This window comes from Mixophyes fleayi, chromosome 4 (assembly GCF_038048845.1).
Source record: "Mixophyes fleayi isolate aMixFle1 chromosome 4, aMixFle1.hap1, whole genome shotgun sequence".
Lineage (NCBI taxonomy): Eukaryota > Metazoa > Chordata > Amphibia > Anura > Limnodynastidae > Mixophyes > Mixophyes fleayi.
Genome location: NC_134405.1, coordinates 204,260,253 through 204,281,724, shown reverse-complemented (window position 1 = coordinate 204,281,724; position 21,472 = coordinate 204,260,253). Strand labels below are relative to the sequence as shown.

At 40.5% G+C, this 21,472-nt stretch overlaps 1 protein-coding gene across 3 annotated transcripts in view; it reads right to left on the bottom strand.

The window, feature by feature from the left end:
- The window catches only part of NSD1 (nuclear receptor binding SET domain protein 1), a 78,818-nt gene that overhangs the window by 41,298 nt on the left and 16,048 nt on the right, over positions 1–21,472 (bottom strand). For all 3 annotated transcript variants that reach the window (XM_075209159.1, XM_075209158.1, XM_075209157.1), the window contains exons 6-8: positions 21,012–21,136; positions 12,464–12,707; positions 950–1,071 (exon numbers count right to left, since the gene is read on the bottom strand). In XM_075209159.1, coding sequence (XP_075065260.1) covers positions 950–1,071; positions 12,464–12,707; positions 21,012–21,136 — 491 coding nt within the window. The remainder of the gene's footprint in view (positions 1–949; positions 1,072–12,463; positions 12,708–21,011; positions 21,137–21,472) is intronic.

Below are 21,472 nucleotides of genomic sequence, written 5' to 3'. Positions count from 1 at the left end.
TCAGGCTTAGGACACAGACAGGAGAATGATTGCCCTATTACTGTGGTAATCTGTAGACTAGTTGGTGGAGGAAGGAAGGAAGAAAGAAAAGTAAAAGGCAGTACACTTTCTGAAACTCTCTGGTTATACCATTGCATATACAAAACAGGCTTTTTTTGCTGCAGTAGCAGTAATAGCAGTCGCCACATGTGATGATTATTAAAAAAAACTAGATGAACAGCTGAAGGAGAAAAGCCATCTTCCCAAGATGGAGACAATGGCACCTTTGAGGTGTGGAAAATGTTAAAGCCTGTAACACCAACTAGACCAAAATATTATTTTCATTAAACCCTAAAAAGGGATTGTCCACCTATGAACACCACAGCAATTTATGCCATCCCCATCTACATGCCCAGGGGATATACAGATAATAAGCTCTCTGATCCCCACCGTTACTGGAATTCAGCCCAGCACTAGAAGCAATTCACAATTGAGAGTGAAGACAATAGTCTATGTTAATGGACTCAAACCATACTAGCTATTCATGCAGCTAGTCCCTAAGTAGCAGGAGTTGACACCCCGTATAATCTTTTCAGTCCATAAACAAAACAATTCTTGAAGTCTCATTTACAATCTGGTTTTTTTTACCCTCCCTTCTCACTGTATGTCATGTATACTAAATGTAAACACTTGTAAAGAGCAGTGTGCCAAGAGATATTCTCTCACGGCCAGTGTACCAAGATAAGCCACCTTTCATGATATGCCAATTGCAGAAAGTTTCAAAAGTTCCACAAGTGTCAAATCAGTATGCATCTAACCTTGCAAGGAGCAGTGTGGCAGTTTTTAAGTTATATATTACCATTATTTAGACATGGTACTCCAAATTAGAGAAAAAAAAAAAAAAAAAAGGTGCAAGCGTTCTGGTTTAATGGATCTTATGCCTGTACATTAACTAAAGAATTCAAGCTACCTTAGATGGGGGGAGATATTTTTCTTCCTCCTCTTCCTCTTTAAGCCCAAGTTGTGCTTCTAGGTCATCAAATTCACACACTCTTGGTATGAGTTTACTTTTGCGTCTGTTTCCACAATTGCCTTTAATTCATAAAAATAGAAAGTTATGATTAAAATGATTCGTTCAGCGATTAAAGAGCAGTAATTATTAGCAAATTAATTCTTGGTGGCCAGAGGACTGATCACTGAAAAAGGATAAAACTGTGCAAAACTTTCATTTGTTGCTCCACTGAATATCTAGTGGATGATCAAATGCATTAAATAAATAAAAAACACAATATCACTAATTAGAGAAATAAATTCAGATACCTAGAATACAATAAGAATGTGTCTTGCTGCTCATGTGCAAACAGCATCACCAGCATGTAATACCTTAAAAAAAAAGTAATTTAAGAATTTTATTTATGTTTTCCAAATATAATAGAAATACCAATTGCCAGTGACAGGAATAGTAATAGTTGTACAAACAGGCAAACAAGAGACACAAGGTGGTGAACAGATTAACATTTAAAAGATACATAGATGGGAAAAAAAAAGCATACAAAACCAAGCTTAAATGGTATGTGCGAGAGTATTGTGGGGCGGTATAGTGGTGGGGAGGAACTAAGGCTAAGGCCAATGTCCTCCTATGTGCTGTGGGGGAAAAGGAGCAATTATATGTTACAGGAGGTTAAATAAATCTAGCACATGAATGCATGAAGCCCACCGGGTTGTTATGAATCAGTTGAGGCAAAAGTGTGATTCAAGCGTTCTGCTAGAACCTTAACATAGATCTTGACATCAGTGTTCAATAGCGATATGGACCGGTAACAGAGCTCAAATTAGGACAGCATGTGCAGGTATGACATACCGGCACTACCTCTCCCCATAGCCTTTTTAGCTGCACACAAGTATTTTGCTTGCCGAGCATGTAACAACAGAAACTGCTGCCTAAGAAATTGGGAGATTATTGGGTGTTTTGTGTGTATTGGGGGAGGGGGGGGGGACTGGAGGATTGTGGGGCGGCAGGAGACTTCAAAGCATGAGTTGATATACTCATCAGTGGGGCCGGTTCAAACGCCAAGACAGATGTGTGACTGGAACAGTCAGTGACCCTTCCTGTGCCAAGAGTGATCAAACTACATGCAGGTAAAGAATTAGTGTGGAACTATTGTTGCTAAAATTTTAAGGCAAGGAAGGCATTAGAAGAAACTATGTCAGTGTAAAATGAAGGGTGTTAAGCCTAAGGAAAGCAGCCAATAGAACCCATAACTAAGTTGGAGTTCTGCTTCTAACTAATAATAATAAAAATAATAATAATAATATTAATAGTAATAATAATAATAATATCTGCAATTAAATAAAAGTTAGCTTAGGAGTGGTGGTTGAGTGTGGGAGACGTCACCGATAGATTAATTCAGCAAAAAATAAAAATTGAAAAAGGGGTTTGAATTGGTTGTAATAATAAGGCTATTGATTGGTTAAGGACAGTGTTCAAAATAATCTATAATTTCACACTATCAAAATCCCTACAGCTTCTGGGGTCTAGATGGCCCACAGTATTCACATGTCCATACCAGTACTTCTAATATCTCACTTCAACCACTGGCCGGCAATCCTTAGGGATACCACAATTCTAGCTTTGAGGGTTTCCTTCCACAAGGATCCTCCTCCAATACACTGTTGAACACTGCAGCAAGATAAGGCAAGAGCAATGTGTTGAGCATCTTGTAATAGGTGGCTGTAAAGCCGCCTGCACCTGGAACCTTGTTTGTTTTTAAGGAGGTTTGAGATTTCCTGAGCTGTGATCTCCACACCCGGCAACTAGAGCTCGCTTGGCGAATCTGGCCAGATTGCACTAAGACAGAAAATTCTGGGTTGATTCCACAGGAGGGGAGGTGCATGCATTTTGTGCGGTGTTATATTGTAGAATTACTTGAATTCCTCTTATCTCATTAGGGTCATTTTACCAGAGTTGGATTTAACAGTAAGAATGTTGTGTTGTGAGAATATTCACCTCAGTCTGGTCAACATCAGCTATCCGTCTTTTGTTCTTTTTTGAAAGAGGTCTAATTTAATAATTTAAGCCTTGGCGAAAAGCAAAAGATTTAGCTCACCCTCAGCTTGCCACAGTCCTCCTCAGAGCCTCAGTAGAACTTTTGATCCTATCTAACTGAGCATATATTTCAGATGTGTCAAGCAGTTTCTGCGACCCAACTATCTCCGTATAAATGGTTGCTCTTATTAAGCCACCTCAAATCACAACCTTTTAGGCATCCTAGAGTAGCATAGGCGAGATTGTCGAGTCATATCTCAGTATCAAGTTGCAATGTTAACTGGGGGTTAAGTAGAATTCTTTAATTTAGGTACCAAGTAAGTTGCTGCACTCCAGGCTGAGGACTCTTAAAGTCCACCATAACCAGCCCAAGATCCAACCATGTGCTGGGAACATAGCAGCACCCAAGATATCCTGAACACCACCACCACCACCAACCAGAAGGATCACGTCCAACTGCATGTGATCTATGCGGACATGAGAGTAGAATGTGTAATCCCTAGTGGGTAGTTCTTTCACTCTCCATGCATCAGCCAAGAGATGATGGGTGAGGAGACACCAGCCTGTTGACTCGATTTGAGTAGGGGGAATTTGGATCTACCCAGATGATTATCAAGTGTAGTATTAAAATCTCCCTGCAAGACCATTCTACTCCTCCTATGGGCACTGTATGGGATATTATTTAGGTCTCTGGTTTGGATGATATAATGTCCATTTGAATCCCTGACAACGTTGGAAACTTTAAATGTAAAGTTTAAAGAAACCATAATGGCTACACCACTCTTTTTACGTGTGGGGTCGCAAACATGGTAGGAAGATGGGAAGTTTTTGGATTTAAAACACCATTTAATCCTGAACTCAAATCAAATCATAAAAACACCCAATATGGGCTACATAACACAGCAAAACAACTTAAGGGGAATTATGAAGATCGGATTAAGGACAGTTCTATTTTGGAAACATTAAATAAAAATAAAGCGCTTTCATAGTGGTCACTCACATCTCACAATGCTTCGGGACTCAAATGATAAGCACTCGCACAAACCTCCTATAAACAATAAATTAATTTGATGAATATGTGCTTATATTGATATTGAATCCTGTTCTTTCATCTAGGAGTACCATTGAGCGCTGAATGTCTTGATTTAGTATTATATATTATTTTTGTAGGTTGTATACCTCTTTATTTAGGATTTTGGTATATAGAGCGCTGAAATTAGTGGTTATTTATCTATATATTCAAGAAATTAAGAGTTGGTGAATGCCAGAAGTCTCAATTCTTCTGCTGGTTCAAAACTACAGCGAATTAATGCAAACGTATGGTCAGCATCTACCAGGTAGCTGGACTGCTGGTTGTGCTGCCAAGATGTCTGTCATTTTGTTGCGTGCAGACCCATGCATGGTGTGAGTGGATTATAATTAACTTGTAGGTGTGATAGTCGTGTTTTGCGATAGGTGGTGGAAGCCTTCAGATTCTTCTTAATCTCCTCTCCGGTGTGATCTGTGGTGTTCTCTCCCTGCGCATGCGCGAGTTGACGGCTCAAGGGAAAAGACTGCTACATAGTGAAGTATGCATCGACAATTACTATATTATATATTCAGGGTTAATCTTATATTCATGCAGATAGAAATAAGCTGAGGGTATTCGTAATAGAGCTGCAGACAAGCAGATGTCAGTCTCTAGTGAAGATTTCCGATGAGTTTCGTCCATGGTCTGACTTTTGCGAGGAAATGATGACTTTACATCAATCTATTATAAGAAAATGCTGCTGGTCTTATGCCCCTACTTTTAGACATGTTTAATTATATTTTTCTTTGAAGGGTCCACCAGCGGAGCAAACATTGTAGTAATCCATAACGAGGGCAAAAATTCCAAACTTATGTGCAAGTTATCGACCTATCTCCCTCTTAAACATTTACCTAAATTTATTTGCTAAACTTTCAGCAAATAGGCTTGCTAATTCACAGTGGTTTTAACCCCGTTTGGCAGACAGCGGATAACACCAAGGAAAGCCATTAGATTTATTCATGTCGCTAACCAGTCAGTAATCTCCGCTTTGGTGACGGCCCTAGACGCACTAAAAGTTTTCAAGAAAGTTTATTAGCCCTTCATTCAGCAAGTTCTCTCCGGTATCAGGCACAGCCTCTATACTTCAATCCCAGTGCCTCGGTTCTTGCTAATGGATGCTCCTCCCTCTCATTCCCAATTAAAAATGGTATGAAACAGGGTTGCCATGTGCCACCCCTCCTCTTTACCTTGATGATGAAGCCGCTGGCAGCCTAAATTTGTAATAGACATAGTTCAGGCATCCTGTTAGGTCTTCGAGAGCAAAAGCTTGTTCTTTACGCAAATAATGTCCTTGTAAAACAACAACAAACCCAAATGTCCCTATCCCAGTACTACTTGAATGAGCTGAGAGTATGGCTGCCTATCGAACTTTAAGATCAATACAGATAAGACAGAGGCTCTCTGTCTCAATATATACCCTGATGCTCAGAAACAGTTGAAAAGCACTTTCAAATTTGATTGGCAAGCCCCAAATATTAAGTATGTGGGGATTTATCTAACCAAACATTAACAAGAATTATTTGCTGCTAACTACATACCCCCCACCCCGACTGATAACCTAAAACAAAGTCCTTGCCATGTGGATATCACATTTCACTTTGGTGCATAGGGAACAAGTCTTTGGGGTCAAGCCAGAACAACTACCTCCTACAATTTGAATCTCACACTTTATCTAAAAAATATTGTGTTCGCTCATTCTGCCTAATTGACAACCCGGAGAGTATGGTACCTTTATGGCATAACCCATATTTCCTACCAGGTCTAGACCCTATAGTTTATGCAGACTGGATCAAACACAATTTAAAATTTCTCCCTGATATAATTCCTTCTGGCTTTTTTTTCCCCCGGAGTTCCCTGAGCTCCGCAATCAACTTCACCTTTCATCAATATCTTCAGATATGCCATCTCTATAATAGCAAGATAAATTCTTAAACTCCCTATCAATCTACTCCACTAGAAGCACTTTGTCTTCGTAGAGCTTCATCCAGAGGCCTTATCTCCACCTTTTATTCTCCGTTACTCCAACATGACCTCCATTGGGAATCGGACATGGATGAGACTCTTGACCCAGTGGAACAGTCTCATATTGGTGAGGCAGTTGCAAAATCCTCAATATGCACCTGTATTAAAGAAAACTCAAATAAGCTTTTATTTAGATGGTATCGGTCGCAATCTAGCGGTCCTCCTCTAACCCCTTTTGGAGGAATTGCAAAAACCTGGGGAACTCTGTCACATGTTTGGTGGAGTTGTCCAAAAATTGTGCCCTTCTGGCACAAGATCAAGGAACGGTTATACAAGATCATACATATAAAACCCTCAACCAAACCATTTTTACTGTCTTCTCCCAGGTCTACTCCTGTAACACCTAGACAGATCTGAAAGCTCGCTAGACAGATACTTACATCAGCAAGATGTCTGATCACCAAGAATTGGAAAAGATGAGCACATCAGTAGCATGATTATTGCTCGGACCAAATCAGTTCTCAACAGTTTGGAATGCTAGGACTGAATTCTTTGATACCACAAAGTTATCAATGTATAGCTCCTCATCCATCCATATCCGGAAAACTAAGCATCTCACTCACTTTCACTCCACCCCCTCTTTTATATCCCTCCCATCCCTATACTGACATCCCTGCCTCAACTCCCTCTCCCCTCTGGATTTCTTTTACGTTTTCTTTTTTTTTGTTCTCTGGGCAGCTCACAAGAGCAAGATGGTTGTCCATGTACATCTCAGAAAAAGAACAGCACATTGTTGTCAACCAGTAAAAGTAATTAGGTTGCCTATCCAGCCAAAGACCCACTTATACACCTAAAGAATTTAACTGTTCGCATGCTACATTGTTTGCATATCCCTAGCCAAATAATGTTGCTTTTTGAGACTGTATTTTTTGCAGACCTGAAGTGTCCACAATAATTGGATGCAGATCTCTTGTCCCTCAACACTAAAAGCAGAGCACAGGAGATGGCAAAGGCCAATGATTGGGAAAGCACTGCGCCCAGATTGCTTTCAGGCTCTTATGAAAAGACAAGCAGTCACCCTGACACTGAGGTTTATGAATTTTATAACAAAATAAATATAAAAACCCTAAAGATTTGATTTATTTTTAGAAATCTAACTGCTAACTATCCCTAGGTACATTATTGTTTTGTCAAATATTTTTTAATATTGGTACGGCTCATTAGCTGCACTACTGAGAAAAAAAATGAAACGCTCTCTAAAAGAAAACGGAGACCTTTCACATTTAAATTAACAATATCTTCATTGTATGAGTTTTCAGGTCTGCAGACTGTTGCCCTATGCAACATGATCATATAATGTATAGCGCATAATACAATATATCTAGCAGGTTCTATACAATATACAAACTTAAATTAAAACATAATTAGACTGCTTTTAGAGGCATGGATTCGGGCATAAAAACAGTGGTGCACACAAGTAATTATATAGATAGATAGATAGATAGATCTATAGATCTATCTATCTATATCTATATTTATTTATTTTTTTCAACGATTGTATCCTTGATTTGGTCCACCGTAATCAGAGTTTCTGCTATGGGCAGCACGGTGGCCAAGTGGTTAGCACTTCTGCCTCACAGTACTGGGGTCATGAGTTCAATTCCCAAACATGGCCTTATCTGTGAGGAGTTTGTATGTTCCTCCCGTGTTTACGTGGGTTTCCTCCCACACTCTAAAAACATACTGCCAGGTTAATTGGCTGCTATCAAATTGACCCTAGTCCGTGTGTCTGCATTTGTAAGTATGTTAGGGAATTTATTCTGTAAGCTCCAATGGGGCAGGGACTGATGTGAATAAGTTATCTGTACAGGGCTGCGGAATTAGTGGCGCTATATAAATAAGTGGTGGTGATGATGATAGTGTGGACAAATTATTCATTCCCCACAAAGCCACCCATTTATGAAAATCTGTCTCGGCTATGATCAACTAATCCAAAACGATCATGTTAGACAAATATTGGGATACTGGTTTACTCAGGTAGGTATCAAGTGAGTGCACAAATATAAACCTAGTAATAGGGGGAATCGCAAACTCTTCAATTGTTCAAGGACTTTCAACTGACTAATCTATAGTTGACCAATTGACGATACTCCAAATTTATACCATATCTTTTTCCAATGGGTGCATCTGGGTTTGGGCCTACACCACCTATAATTTTGTGCTCCAGATTCGCAATTTCCATTACCAGCGTTTTTGAATATTTTGGCCCTAGTAGTGTCTGAAGAGGGGTATGCAAGAACCCGATCTCGAGCAAGTGTGGCAAAGTTCCTCCAGGTGAGTCGCAAATCCATTCTTTTAGATACGCTTGTCACTTGTGGCTTCTACATAGTGTACATATTTTGATTCTTGACATTCTTTTCCCCTTGACCAGGGAAGAAAAATATTTGTTAATTTGAGTTGAAAGACATGACCAGGGGTTATATACCTACACAAGGGGTTATATACCTACACATGCTATAGTGGACATAGACATTTTTATTAGGTTTACTCTACTGGCCATGGACAAAGGGATTTTTCTCCATATATGTATTTTAGACTTCATATATTCAATAACAATGTCAATATTAAAGGTTGTATAGTCTCATTATTAGATATCCAGATCACCAAATATTTAAACTTTTGCATCCACTGTAGACGGTGTTGTGCCCCTCCCCCTTAAGGTCTTCCATCGTACACAGAAGACTTATACAAATTCATGTTGAGGCCTGAACGTCCAAAGCCATCAACTAAAGTTATTATATTGTTAAGAGAATCATCTGTGGGTAGCATGGTGGCTTAGTGGTTAGCACTCATGCCTCACCCCAACACCACTGGGCTCATGAATTAGATTCCCGCCCATGGCCTTATCTGTGTGGAGTTTATATGTTCTCCCCGTGTTGGCACGGGTTTCATCCCACAATTCTCTCCCTCGCACAGTAAGAGTCTCCTCTGGTCTACAAACTTTCAAGCATTCTCTGAAAACCCACCTCTTCAGACAAGCTTATAATATTCCTCAGCCACCCTCTTAACCTCGCTACCTTTAGCCTGTTACACAATTTCACACAAAACAACTACCCCCTGACCAACATTGTTGTGTGACTGGATCATTTAGCTTATGAGTCAACTTACCTTTGCAGTCTGGCTGGGCCAAAATGCAAAATGTAGACTTAACCTCGTGTGTCAATCTCCCATTGTCCCATAGATTGTAAGCTTGCGAGCAGGGCCTTCTCACCTCTTTGTCGGTTTTACCCAGTGTGTTTATTATGTTTGTCCCAAATTGTAAAGCGCTACGGAATATGTTGGCGCTATATAAATAAATGATGATGTGTCTTCGGGTGTGATCAACTGCAAAAGCCAAGGGTTCTATGGCTAGGGTGAACAATGCAGAAGAGGGGAGACAACCTTGTCTAGCATCTCTGCCTAAAATAAAGTGACTAGATACACATCCATTTACATCTATCCTGGCTGTTGCCGTCAAATATAGTAGCTTAACCCAACAAATGAACTCGGGGCCCATAACAAAACCTTTCATTATAAGAAATCCCATTGCACCAAATCGAAGGCTTTGCTGCGTCAAGTGACCCCACCACAGCCTCTGCATCCGAGTCATATGACATAAGGAATTGCATGCATAAATGCCCGAGATTAGTGGTAATGGATTTGACCTCAATAAATTCTGTCTTGTGTGACTGGACTATCTGAGTACTTGCTTGATAATCTAATCCAAGAGCGGGGGAGGAGGGGGACTTCAATTGGCCACGTTCCTGTAAAAAGTAGAGTGGATTGTGCACTATTACAGATATTACGGTAATAGTGCACGCAATTACCGTTAGTACGGTAATTCCAACACCGGCTTTTTGCTCTCGGCTCAGGGACCCGCAAGCAGAAATCTGTGCCAATATTACCGCATTAACGGTAAAAGACTTAGCGCTGCGACGTGTCGGTGGGGTGCGGGGGTAACACGGTGCACTAGATAGGATACACTTCTTGTTTGGTAATTATAGACTTTTTTTGTAAAACACTGAGAAATTCAAGTGCTGAACTTTAATTGAGGTACTCACAATCACTTTCATTGGTGGTGGATGTATGCTAATTACCTTTAAACATTAGTTTGAATGAGGTTGGTTAACTCTTAACACAGATAAAGCACCATTATTAAAGTGTGCACATATATATGACCGATATTCTAGGTTTTATATTTTCACTTATTTTTCCTAAAGAATATATGTTTTTCACTTGAATTTTGTTATAGCAAGGACACATTAAAAGGTGGAAAGAGGTCGGACATGATTATCGTCATTTCAGGCATTACCATCACAAAAACATGCAATTCTAAAAAGGGTGTGTAAAGGTTTTATATCTACTGCAAGTGGAACATAAGGAGTCAATCTAGAGAGATGATTTTGCCTTCACAGTATTGAATCCTTTCATATCTGTCCAATTTACTAAGCTAATTGGATTACTTCTTATGGTAACCCTTTTGCTTGGCTTGCATTATTAGTGTTTTTCCCAACTAAAAACATACATTGACTAAGATACAAAGTGCAATGTTAAACATTATTTGGCATAACACACTTCATAGAATTATGAGTAACACTCTTTTCACCCATTGACTACAGGGGGTTGACTGTGCACAATTTGCAGTTATATTATAAAGCTGCTCAATTGGCGGAACTTATATATTGTTGCAACCCACCACAGAACATACACTGGGTGTAAAATAGAAAGTTTGGTAGAGAATCAGCTTTCAATTAGCAATCAGTTGTGGACAACCATCAATGTGGTTAAGCTTAGTTTCAGCATGACATTGTAGAGCTCCTGTACATCCTGATGAAGCTATTACAAACCAATTCTGTACTGTTCTCCAAAACTTTTATATAAAAACTTAGGGATAAGGCCAATTAAAGAAGGCCTGATCTCGACAAGAGATTTACATTTACTATCCATGCAAGATCTTTCCCCTTCTTTTAAGTTTAATTTGGAAAGTAAATGATATAGGTTACACTCCTGACTGGATTGCAGTAAAAAAGATTTTTATTAGTATCTTAAAAAGACACTACATACAAGATGTTATTGAGGTGGTATAATAGACTAGACAAACATTTAAAAAGTAGCCAAAATTCTTCCCTTTATGTTTTCAAGGGTATTGCGCAACTCATTCAATGATTTTAAACATGGTGGTCCTGATTCATTAACCAAAGTAAAGCAAAAAAAAGAAGTAAGTTTCCTCCTGGACAAACCATGTTACATTGCAAGAGGTGCAAATTAGTTTATTATTTTGCACATAAGTTAAATACTGGCTGTTTTTTCATGTAGCACACAAATACTTGATCGCTTTATTTGCACACAGAAATTTAAAGTTGATCAAGGACATGTCCTACTGCAATTATAAATATGCCATCACATTTTAAATTCCTTTCAAATGCAACATGGTTTTGCCAAGGAGCAAAGTAACTCCTTTTTTTTTTGCCTTACATTCCTTAATGTCAGGCCCGGAGTGTTTGAGCCACAACTCTAGTATTTTGGTCCAAGGCTTTTGATTTGCATGTATCCTAAAGTGTAAATTAACACCTGATCCCAGGGAGTACCTTATTTTGTGTGCCTCCAAATCTATGTAATGTGTACCCACACAGAAAGAATTGGGAGAAATGTATAAAACTGTGCAAAGGGGGACTTTGAGTTGTTTATCTGGAACTTTGTGAGGGAAGCAGAAAAGTTCTGTGTCCCTGTTGCTGTAGTGTATGCTGGTGTGAGGATCAGAAGGATTCCATGCAAAGTGACCAGTGTCTCGCATGGTTTCAGGTTATTTATGATTTAGATAGGTATTAGGTGTGCGGTCTAACCCCTGAATACTATAATTACCCTAAAGTAAACTTACTTTGTATCAAAATTGTTTTGTGTGTAAGATCATAAAATAAGAAACCAGTTTTCTTGCCACAAACTGGCCTGACCAGTACTATTCGCAAGCCATCATCTTAGTGATGGCATCTTGGCGGTGCTGCTGGCATCTCCAGTCAGAACACCACAGAAACGGTTACATTTAGCATTGCAAGTCATACAGAAAATTAAGTTCCCATGTCAATGTGTCTGCCAAAAACAAAACAAAAAACGCCTTTTCAAGATATTCAATATTTTAGACTCCTTAATGCTAAAAAAAATTACCTCCATGATACTGGCCACACTAAATTGTTACTTATTATTATTAAAGCAAGAAGTGGTTCTAACCTCCATTCCCTGGTACCTTATGAGTATGCGATTTAAAGATCCACAAGTGAAGTATTAGATATCTGAAGTATTTCTTTTATAAAAAGTGAAAGCAACACCTCTAATATAATACCGGTAAACATGCATTGAGGAGCATAGCTTACCTGGTTTTGTCCCAGGAGATATGGCTCCAAAGTCAGGTTGTTCAGAGACATTTGAAGATAAGGGGACAGACATCTGCTCTGCTTTGATGCAGAGGTCAGTGGTGGTTGGTCTTGAGGATTTCTTGTCTACATCTGAGTAACCATCTGCATCGCCAGTTGAGGGTGAAGACATAGTGATATCAGGTTCACTCACAGGTTTATCAGCTTGGCAACCCAACTCGGCTTTCACTTTGGTGAATAAAGGCTGTGACATTTTTTTTGAAAAGGAATTTAGTCAAAACGCATCATATACAATTATACAACAATATGACCCAAAATATTTACTTATATAGGCTCATTATATGCTCATATCCAGAAACATTGAGTCTTCCAGGACAGTATAGTTGTCAATAATTTGATAATATTTTGTGTACATTTCTGCTTTTATTGTTGGATTAAATATACCTGCATAATAAAGTTGCAGTTATGTCGATAATTTTCCTCCCTCAGTTTCAATGGTATTTTACATTGCTCTATTGATAATTAAATGGGAATGCTATGTACAGTCTATGTAGCACGAGATGGGCTAATTGATTGAATGAAGCAAGGACTGACTACTGTGCTAGGCTCTTATAATCAGAGGTCTCACACACAGTCAAGAAAACCAAAACAAAGAAACAAAATTTAAAGTTCGCATTTTTTGTGCGCAATTGTTGCCAAAGGACAATACATTATATTAAAAGCTTCATGAAAAACATTTCCCTTCCCTACTCCATGGCAGCCCTTACAATGGTTTAATCCCTAATCAGCTAGTGTACACAGGAAGAATTTAGTCTCACCTGGCTCCTATTTAAGGTAGCTCCTCCTCTTCCTCAGTGTCTTTTCTTCCTTTCTCAGCAGTGTATAGGACAGGTAGTGTAGTGAGTGTATGTTGATACATTTTTTATTTTATTCGAGAGGGCTAACCTGGAGGTTTTTCTGGCCTTCCTCTGAGCTGGCTGTATGGTACAGCAGGGCAAGTGCTGGACAAGTCCGCCTCTTTGAAGTTTAGCAAGACTGCCAGCGGGCGTGCACACTGAAATCGCGCGCGCAGGACAAGGACGTGTGCGCGCAAACATGGGTAAGCCCAGGAAGGATTTGCACCCCCCCCCCCCCCCCCGAGTGTCAAAGGCTACAGGATCTTTATTTCCTTCCGAAAAGCAGGGGGGGAAGCAGGTGTAAAATAATCTGCTAACGATCACCTGGGTGTGGTCAAAAGCAGGCACCGTGTTGAGCAGCTGCAGCCCATTTATGAGGCTCAGTATTTGATGCTGCAGGACCTGGCATCTACCTGGATAAGTGCACTATGGACCAGGAGCCTGCCCCAAAAAAGCTGAAGGACACCCCAAGGTAAGCCCTTAAAAAGGGGTTTTTGGTTACTCTTAGGATAGTTTACTTAGTATTTTTTTTTTATTTTTTTATTGTCTACAGTACCTCTGTGGAGCTTGTGTAGGGAAAAAGGAAATATAAACTGAAGATTCGTGTATGTGCGGCTTGTGCTGGCAGTTTACAGAAATATTGTACTGATCCGTTGTGTGTGTCATGCACCCCTGGAAATGGTAGAGGAGCCTGGTCCCCCTGAACAATTTAAGCAGTTCTTTTCATGGATGGTTAAAACGATGCAAGAGTTTCAGGCCCCAGAACAGAGAACAATAAGGGACAGGATCCCTATAGCAGAAGATATGGAGGAAATGAGGCCAGGGCCGTCCTCTGAAACATTCAGTTCTGCTCAGGAATGGGATTCGGAGTCAGATAGTGAGGATGAAGTGAAAGAGGATCCCAGGATGTTTAATTTGGATACTATGAATGTTATACTTAGGTATTGAAGAGCCAGCAGTACCAATCAAACCGCAGGATGCATTGTTTTCAGAGCACCAAGTAAAATCTAGAGTGTCCCATACGCATAAGGTGGTTAAAGACTTGATTGCTACAGAATGTCAGGCTTTAGACGAGAGGGATTATAATATGGGGAGACTTAATCGTATGTACCCTTTTCAGGATGAAGATGTGCTGAAATGGTGTTCTGTGCCTAAGGTGGATTCAGCCATAGCTGGCTTATCCTCAAAGACCACTCTCCTGTGGGATGATGGGGGTATATTAAAGTGCTATGGATAGGAGAATGGAGACTTCCTTCAGGAAATTACACATCTCCTCAGGCATAACTCTAAAGTCTGGGATAGCCATGGCTTCGGTATCTAGAGCCCTGAGGCTGTGGGCCAGTACTGTACATACAGACATTGAGGATAAGATAAATAGATTGTATCTTCTTAAATCCTTAGAGGTTATGCAGAAAATCATTGATTTCCTGTGTGAAGCTTCGTTGAATATGATTGTTTTTTTCTTCCAGGATATCATGCTTTGCAAAAGTTTGGATTCAGATCACACAAAAAAGTGGGGGTCCAGGAGATATTTACCAAGGGCTATGCCATAGAATTCCATACCTACACTGTAGGAAACAAGTTTATTCAGTTAAGAAGTCCTTCGTCCTTCCTAGAACAGCAGGCATTACAGGAAAGCCTAAGAGGCCTGGTGAAAACAAAAGCTATCGTACCAGTACCGTCAAGTCAGGAAAACATGGGGTTCTATTCCAGACTATTCCTCGTCCAGAAACCATCAAGTGCCTTCAGGACAGTGCTATATTTAAGGGCTCTCAACTGCTATATGCGAGCAAGACATTTCCGTATGGAATCTCAACACAATTCTCAAGGCGGTAGAAATAGGAGATTTTCTGACAGCAATAGACTTAAAAGATGCATATTTCAATATTCCAATCACACCTCATCACCAGCAGTTTCTGAGATTTTGCATTCAAGGACGTCCCTTCCAGTTCACTTGTCTCCCGTTTGGCCTTTCTACATTTCCAGGAACATTCACCAAGGTCCTTATAGTTCTCATAGCGGCACTCAGGGAAAGAGTGCTTGGAGGTTACAGCCCAAGTAATCCAGTTTCTGCAACAGCACGGTTGGTTGGTCAATGTATCAAAAAGCCATCTGACACGGTCACAACAGCTTGTGTTTCTAGGAGTGCAAATAAGTACAAGAACAGACAAAGTCCGCCTCTCTCAAGAAAAGGACAGACAAAATCCAGTCCTTAGCGCACAAAGTTCAAATGCAACCTTGTGTGTCAGCACAGACATGTTTGCGACTCCTAGAAATGTTTTCCTCAACAATAGGAATCCTCCCGTGGGCAAGATGGCATATGAGAGATCTTCAAGCAGATCTCTTTTGCGCAATAGGATCGTACAGTGGGGTCTCTAGGCTCCAAATTCAACCTCTCAAGACCGGCAAGATTGTCCTTACGCTGGTGGCAGCTCCCAGGCCTGAGAAAACAAGGTGTGACTCTCTTGGAACCAGACTGGTGTGTCCTTACCACAGACGCCAGTTCAGTAGGCTGGGGTGCTCACATGCAAGCTATGGTCACGCAGTGCACTTGGCGAGACGGAGAGATTTTTTTCAGGGAAACATCTTGGAGATGAGAGCGGTCTGGCGTGCGATCCAGTACTTTCAGCCCTACCTACGAACCAAGCATATATGAGTGTTCTCCAACAACAGGACTGTGGTAGCCTTCATAAACAAGCAAGGTGGTACCAAGAGCAGGGCAACGTTGGCCGAAATAAAAGCATTAACGGAATGGGCAGAGGCGAAATTGAAATCTCTCTCAGCTCTTCAAGTAGCAGGCAAACACAACATAGTGGCGCACTACTTAAGCAGACAGCAAGTCCACCCTGGAGAGGGGAGCAGAACAAAGAAGTTTTTCAACTTATACAACGCAGATTTGGAACGCCACAGATAGACCTGATGGCTACAGGAAGCAATGCCAAGGTACCACTCTTCTACTCCCGTCACAGAGACAACAGGGCCCTAGGGATAGATGCCCTGTCAATGAAGTGGAACTTCAAGCTGGGGTATGTGTTTCCCCACTTTCCAGTCATCCCTCAGATACTTGGGAAAATAAGGAAAGAGAAGGTGGAGGTGATAGAAGTCCTCCCGGCATGGCTGAGGCGTCCCTGGTTCGCTGTAGCACAGAGAATGTTGCTGGAACATCTATGGCCGTTACCGGTCAGGCCAGACCTCATACATCATGGTCCAGTTTTACATTCAAATCCAAACTCCCTGAGTTTGATGGCGTGGAAACAGAGGCAATTACTGAAATCCAAAGGGGTCTCAGATGAAATAAGACATTCTAATTCAGGCCAGGAAAAAGAATTCCTCTATCATTCATTACAGAAATTGGAAAAATTAAATTTGTTGGGCAAGTGACATGGCGAAGGATTCCATGTCTGCAGTGTGCCGGATGTGTTAGTTTCTCAAAGATGGTTTTGTTAAAGGACTTGCACCCACTATGTTAAAAGGTGCAAGTATCTGCTCTTAGCATCCTTCTTGATATCAAGTTATCATCTCAAGGTCTCGTCTTCCAGTTTTTTCAGGCACTGAATAGGTTACGACCGAGGCTGAAACCATTCTTAGCCCCTTGGGACCTTAATGTTGTCTTGGACGCCTTAACAGCTTATCCTTTTGAACCCTTGCAAGACATATCTCAGGTGGCGGACTCTGAAGCTGCTCTTCTGGTGGCAATCACTTCGGCTCGTCGAATAGGGGTCATACATGCGTTATGGTTTGAAGAACCCTTCCTGAATGTCTATGAAGATAAAGTAATTTTGAGGACAAATCAAGAGTATCTACCCAAGGTTGTATCTTCCTTCCACATCAATCAAGAATTGATTCTGCCATCTCTCTACCCTCATCCCACTAATAGTGATGAAACACGTCTTTATACTCTAGATGTGGCGAGAGCTATATCTGCTTACATTAAAAAAAACAAAAAAAATCTTAGGAAGACAAAGCAACTATTTGGACTTCCTGAAGGTCCTCGCAAAGGACATGCCCCATCCAACCCACACTGGCAAAGTGGATCAGAGAAGTGATTGCACAGGCCTTCAGGTGGAAAAGGGCGAAGTACCTAGGATACTGAAGGCGCATTCAACTAGGGCAGTAGCGACCTCCTGGGCACATAGAATTCATGCATCGGCAAACGGCATCTGTAAGGTAGCTGGATGGTCGTCGATGCACACTTTCTCTAAGCATTATCTTCTTGATGTTTCAGTCTCTAAGGAGACACAGTTTGGAAGAAAGATTCTCTAGCAAGCGCTGTGAATACATTTTCTGTTTGACCTTATTAAGGTGTTGGTTTTATTGCCCTCCCGATTATGGTACTGCTTTGGTATATCCCATTGTAAGGGCTGCCATGGAGTAGGGAAAAGAAAATTGAGAATTATACTCACCGTTAATTTCCTTTCCTTGAAATACTCCATGGCAGCCCTATATTTTCCCACCCTTGTTCTGACAGTTATGTTATAGCACAACTTGGGAAGTTATGAAAGACACTGAGGAAGAGGATGAGCTACCTTATATAGGGGCCAGGTGGGACATAATAATTCCTGTCTACACTAGCTGATTAGGGATTAACCCATTGTAAGGGCTGCCATGGAGTAGTTCAAGTAAAGGAAATTAACGGTGAGTATAATTCTCAATTTTCTTCCCTCTTGCTGTTAGAATTGATATTTTAATTTAAAACTGTCACTACAGTTAATGAGCTGCCTCAATGAAAGAACTACTCCTTGTCACATAACCTTTGTTTGTTTGCGGACGATGTGCTTTTGTTTGTAACCGGCACAGAAACTTCATTAGTGACTTTATATTGTATCTTGGACCAATATAGTGAAGTCTCCCTGTACAAAGCTAATGGCACTAAATCTGCAGCTCTTCCACTTAATATTCTCAAGTTACAAACTACGTTTAAATATACTTGGAAAAAGAGTTCCCTTAACTTACCTTGGAATTCAGATCCCGCCTAACTTGGGGGCATATGCATGACCTTGATCTCATCCCATTAATGGCTCACTTGTTCAATATGACAAATGCTTGGCTAAACTATGATGTCTTCTGGCTGGGCCGCTTAGCAGCATTTACAATTATGCTGTTACCGCAGCTAACATTTTCTGCACTAATCCATATTTACTGCCAAGGAAATATTTTTACAAACTCTCCTCCATAATGAACATATATGGGAAAGAAAAGCCCCCAAGAATTACACACCAGCAAATAGTCCCTATTTAAAATAAACACAGCTTTCCATTCTAGAAAAGACAGGCTTACAGGGCGTCATGCTCAACAGAATTGGTCGGACCATTTATATGATAAGTCCAAACGTCACATCCTATTTTCTAGGCAGTTCCTATACCTGGCATACCTGAATCGAGATGAGCTAGCTAACGGAACCATTCTGGCTATTTTGGTCGACTGAAAACATTTTGCTGGTAAAACCACCTTGAAGCATGTTTGCAAACAATTCACCTACCTAGTCCTAAATGCCCCCATATTTGTTGAAGAATTAGATGCAGCTATAGTCTCATTTCCTAACAACAAAGCACCAGGTATCAATGCTATATCTATTGATGTATATAAAAAAAAATGTAGTGATTTTTTTTTTTTCCATCCCCAAACTATTGGATACATTTAACAGTCTATTGGACTTGGGCACCTTACCACCCTCCAAGCCCGAAGCATTCATAGTTGTGCTCCCCAAAGTTGGTAAGGATCCTTAACTTCCCGACTCATTTCATTGCCCCATTTCACGTCTGGGCTCAGATGTCAAAATTCTAGCCACACGTCTTAATTCTGTTATTGGCCAACTGGTGCACCCAGATCAGACGGGGTTTATGCCGGGAAAATCCACAACAAATAATCTACGCCACCTGTCCATCCATCTCTAGTTGGTTCATGGTGCTGAGCCAGGGGCAGTGGTGGTGTCTCTTGATGTGGTCACTTAGCTTTTGACTCAATCGAGTGGATCTACTTATGGGAGGTGCTGGGCCAGTTTGGTCTAGGGGACACATTTATTAGATTAATTAAATTATTATATTCCACTCCAACAGTGAGGATGTGCATCAATGGCTATACTACAGCCCTGTATGGTCTGGGTAGGGGGCAATCGTCAGAGGTGTCCACTGTCTCCTGTCTTGTTTGCTCTGGCTACAGAGCCACTGACGTGTCTTACTGTTGGCCTCCCTGCTGGGGCAAGAAGGGGGGAGTTATTAGATAAAATTGCTCTCTATGCTGACATGCTATTGTTCCTTTCTGACTCTACTCACTCGCTTAATCTCCTGGAAGTGGTAGACACCTTCGGTCAATTTTCAGATCTTAGAGCCAACTGGGATAAATCTAGCATTTTCCCTGTACATGGCAAGATCCAGGTTTATATACCTTCATCTCACTCCTTGCAGTGGACACTAAGCTTTAAATATCATGGAATCTGGGTCTCTTCTCTGTCATAAGAATTTCACTTAATATTGATCCCTATTCTGAGTAGCCCCCATTATCAGACAAGCAATAGCATCTCAGACCTGTGTGTCGCAAAATCTTAACCTCAACACGCAACTCCTTAAAAGATTAGGATGGGTTGGTAGCCTCAACTAAAAATATAGTTTTGCCAACTTATAATTTATCGACCAAATTCCTAGCGAAGCAAAACTCATTCTTCCCAACCTAAATCTTAATTTGTGGTATAGGAAGGGTGTTTCATTAACCAATCATATCTTTCTTAAAACAAAAAGAGCCCTTTCCCTATCACCCAGATCCCGTTTTCTCTAGACTTAACCAAGGCACAGGAAAAGGAGGTAGTCACCTTTTGATATAGATATTTCGTACAGTTTCATCCACAGCCACAAATCACCTTCTCACGCTGTGAAGACGACTTTAATACTACGTTCAAGTCTAATCAATAGGAACATATTTGTACCCCCTTACAATTTTTCAAAAGGTTTAAACCATTCATAAGGTTAAACTTATAACAGACTATCCCACCACAGATGGATTATACAAAATGTGGCTTATCCAATCAAAATTATGCTGGCGCCAGTGAAATGATTTTCATGATCCGTCCCTTTAGGCAGGCTGTTTTTAACTTTGGTGAGGGGTTTACATTTATAACCCTATTAACAGAGGTCACACTCCTACACTTCTACTCTGAGCAAATACCAAAACATGTTAGATATACACTGGGTGACATTCTCATCTCAACCAGGGCATCCATGGCCCAAAACTGGAAAAATTGTCTGCCGAACACCTTACTTAAAATTGTTTTCAAAATTCAGTTTAGTTTTTACATGGAAATCCTAGATATACCTTACTACACCTCACCCTCCTCTCCTATTGTAAAATTGTTTCCTTGACATATGTTACTGAAGGAGAGGGTTCAATAACACCAGATCCTGATACTGTTTCTGACCCCCAAACTTTCTGCTCAATTGTTAAACCATATATTGTAAACAAATGTCTCCCCCCTTTATACCCCTACTATTTGTTACTCAATTCCTTCCCCAGCTTTATTTTCTGCACCAGTAAAAATGTTCAATAAACATTATTGATGAATGCCTGGGTATACTTAACCCCCAGCCCTGCTGCTCCCTCGCATGCAACATTGTTGCTTAATGAGAACCAAAATTTAAACCTACCTATATATGCTTGCTTACCAGAGAAGCAGCAACAGGTTGCTTGCAGTTCCTTTTCTTTGGAGTGCTGAATGTCCCATGCTCATCTGCAGAATTAATTGCTCTCTTTCTTGATCTCTTGCGGTATTTCTTACCCCAATTAGCTCCTGACAACAAAAACAAAATTATGCATATTTATATAACAATTATTAAATTATGACATTTAGGAAAGCCGGTGGGCAACCTGCTAGATTCAGGGGGCTTCAAATGCAGCCCCCACCTCCTACAAAGGGCTGCACACTCAATTTTAATTAAAAAAAGATGAACAAGAACACATTTTCTATTAATATTACACCTGCTGTGGTTTTGGGATCTCCACCAGAAAAAAATTGTAGTATTACTATGAAAAAAAAGTGGCACTTAGGGCTCTCACTAGCACATTCTGAACCGCCTATCAGCAGGAGCTGTACAGAGAATACCAATAATAGTAGTGCCCAATATTA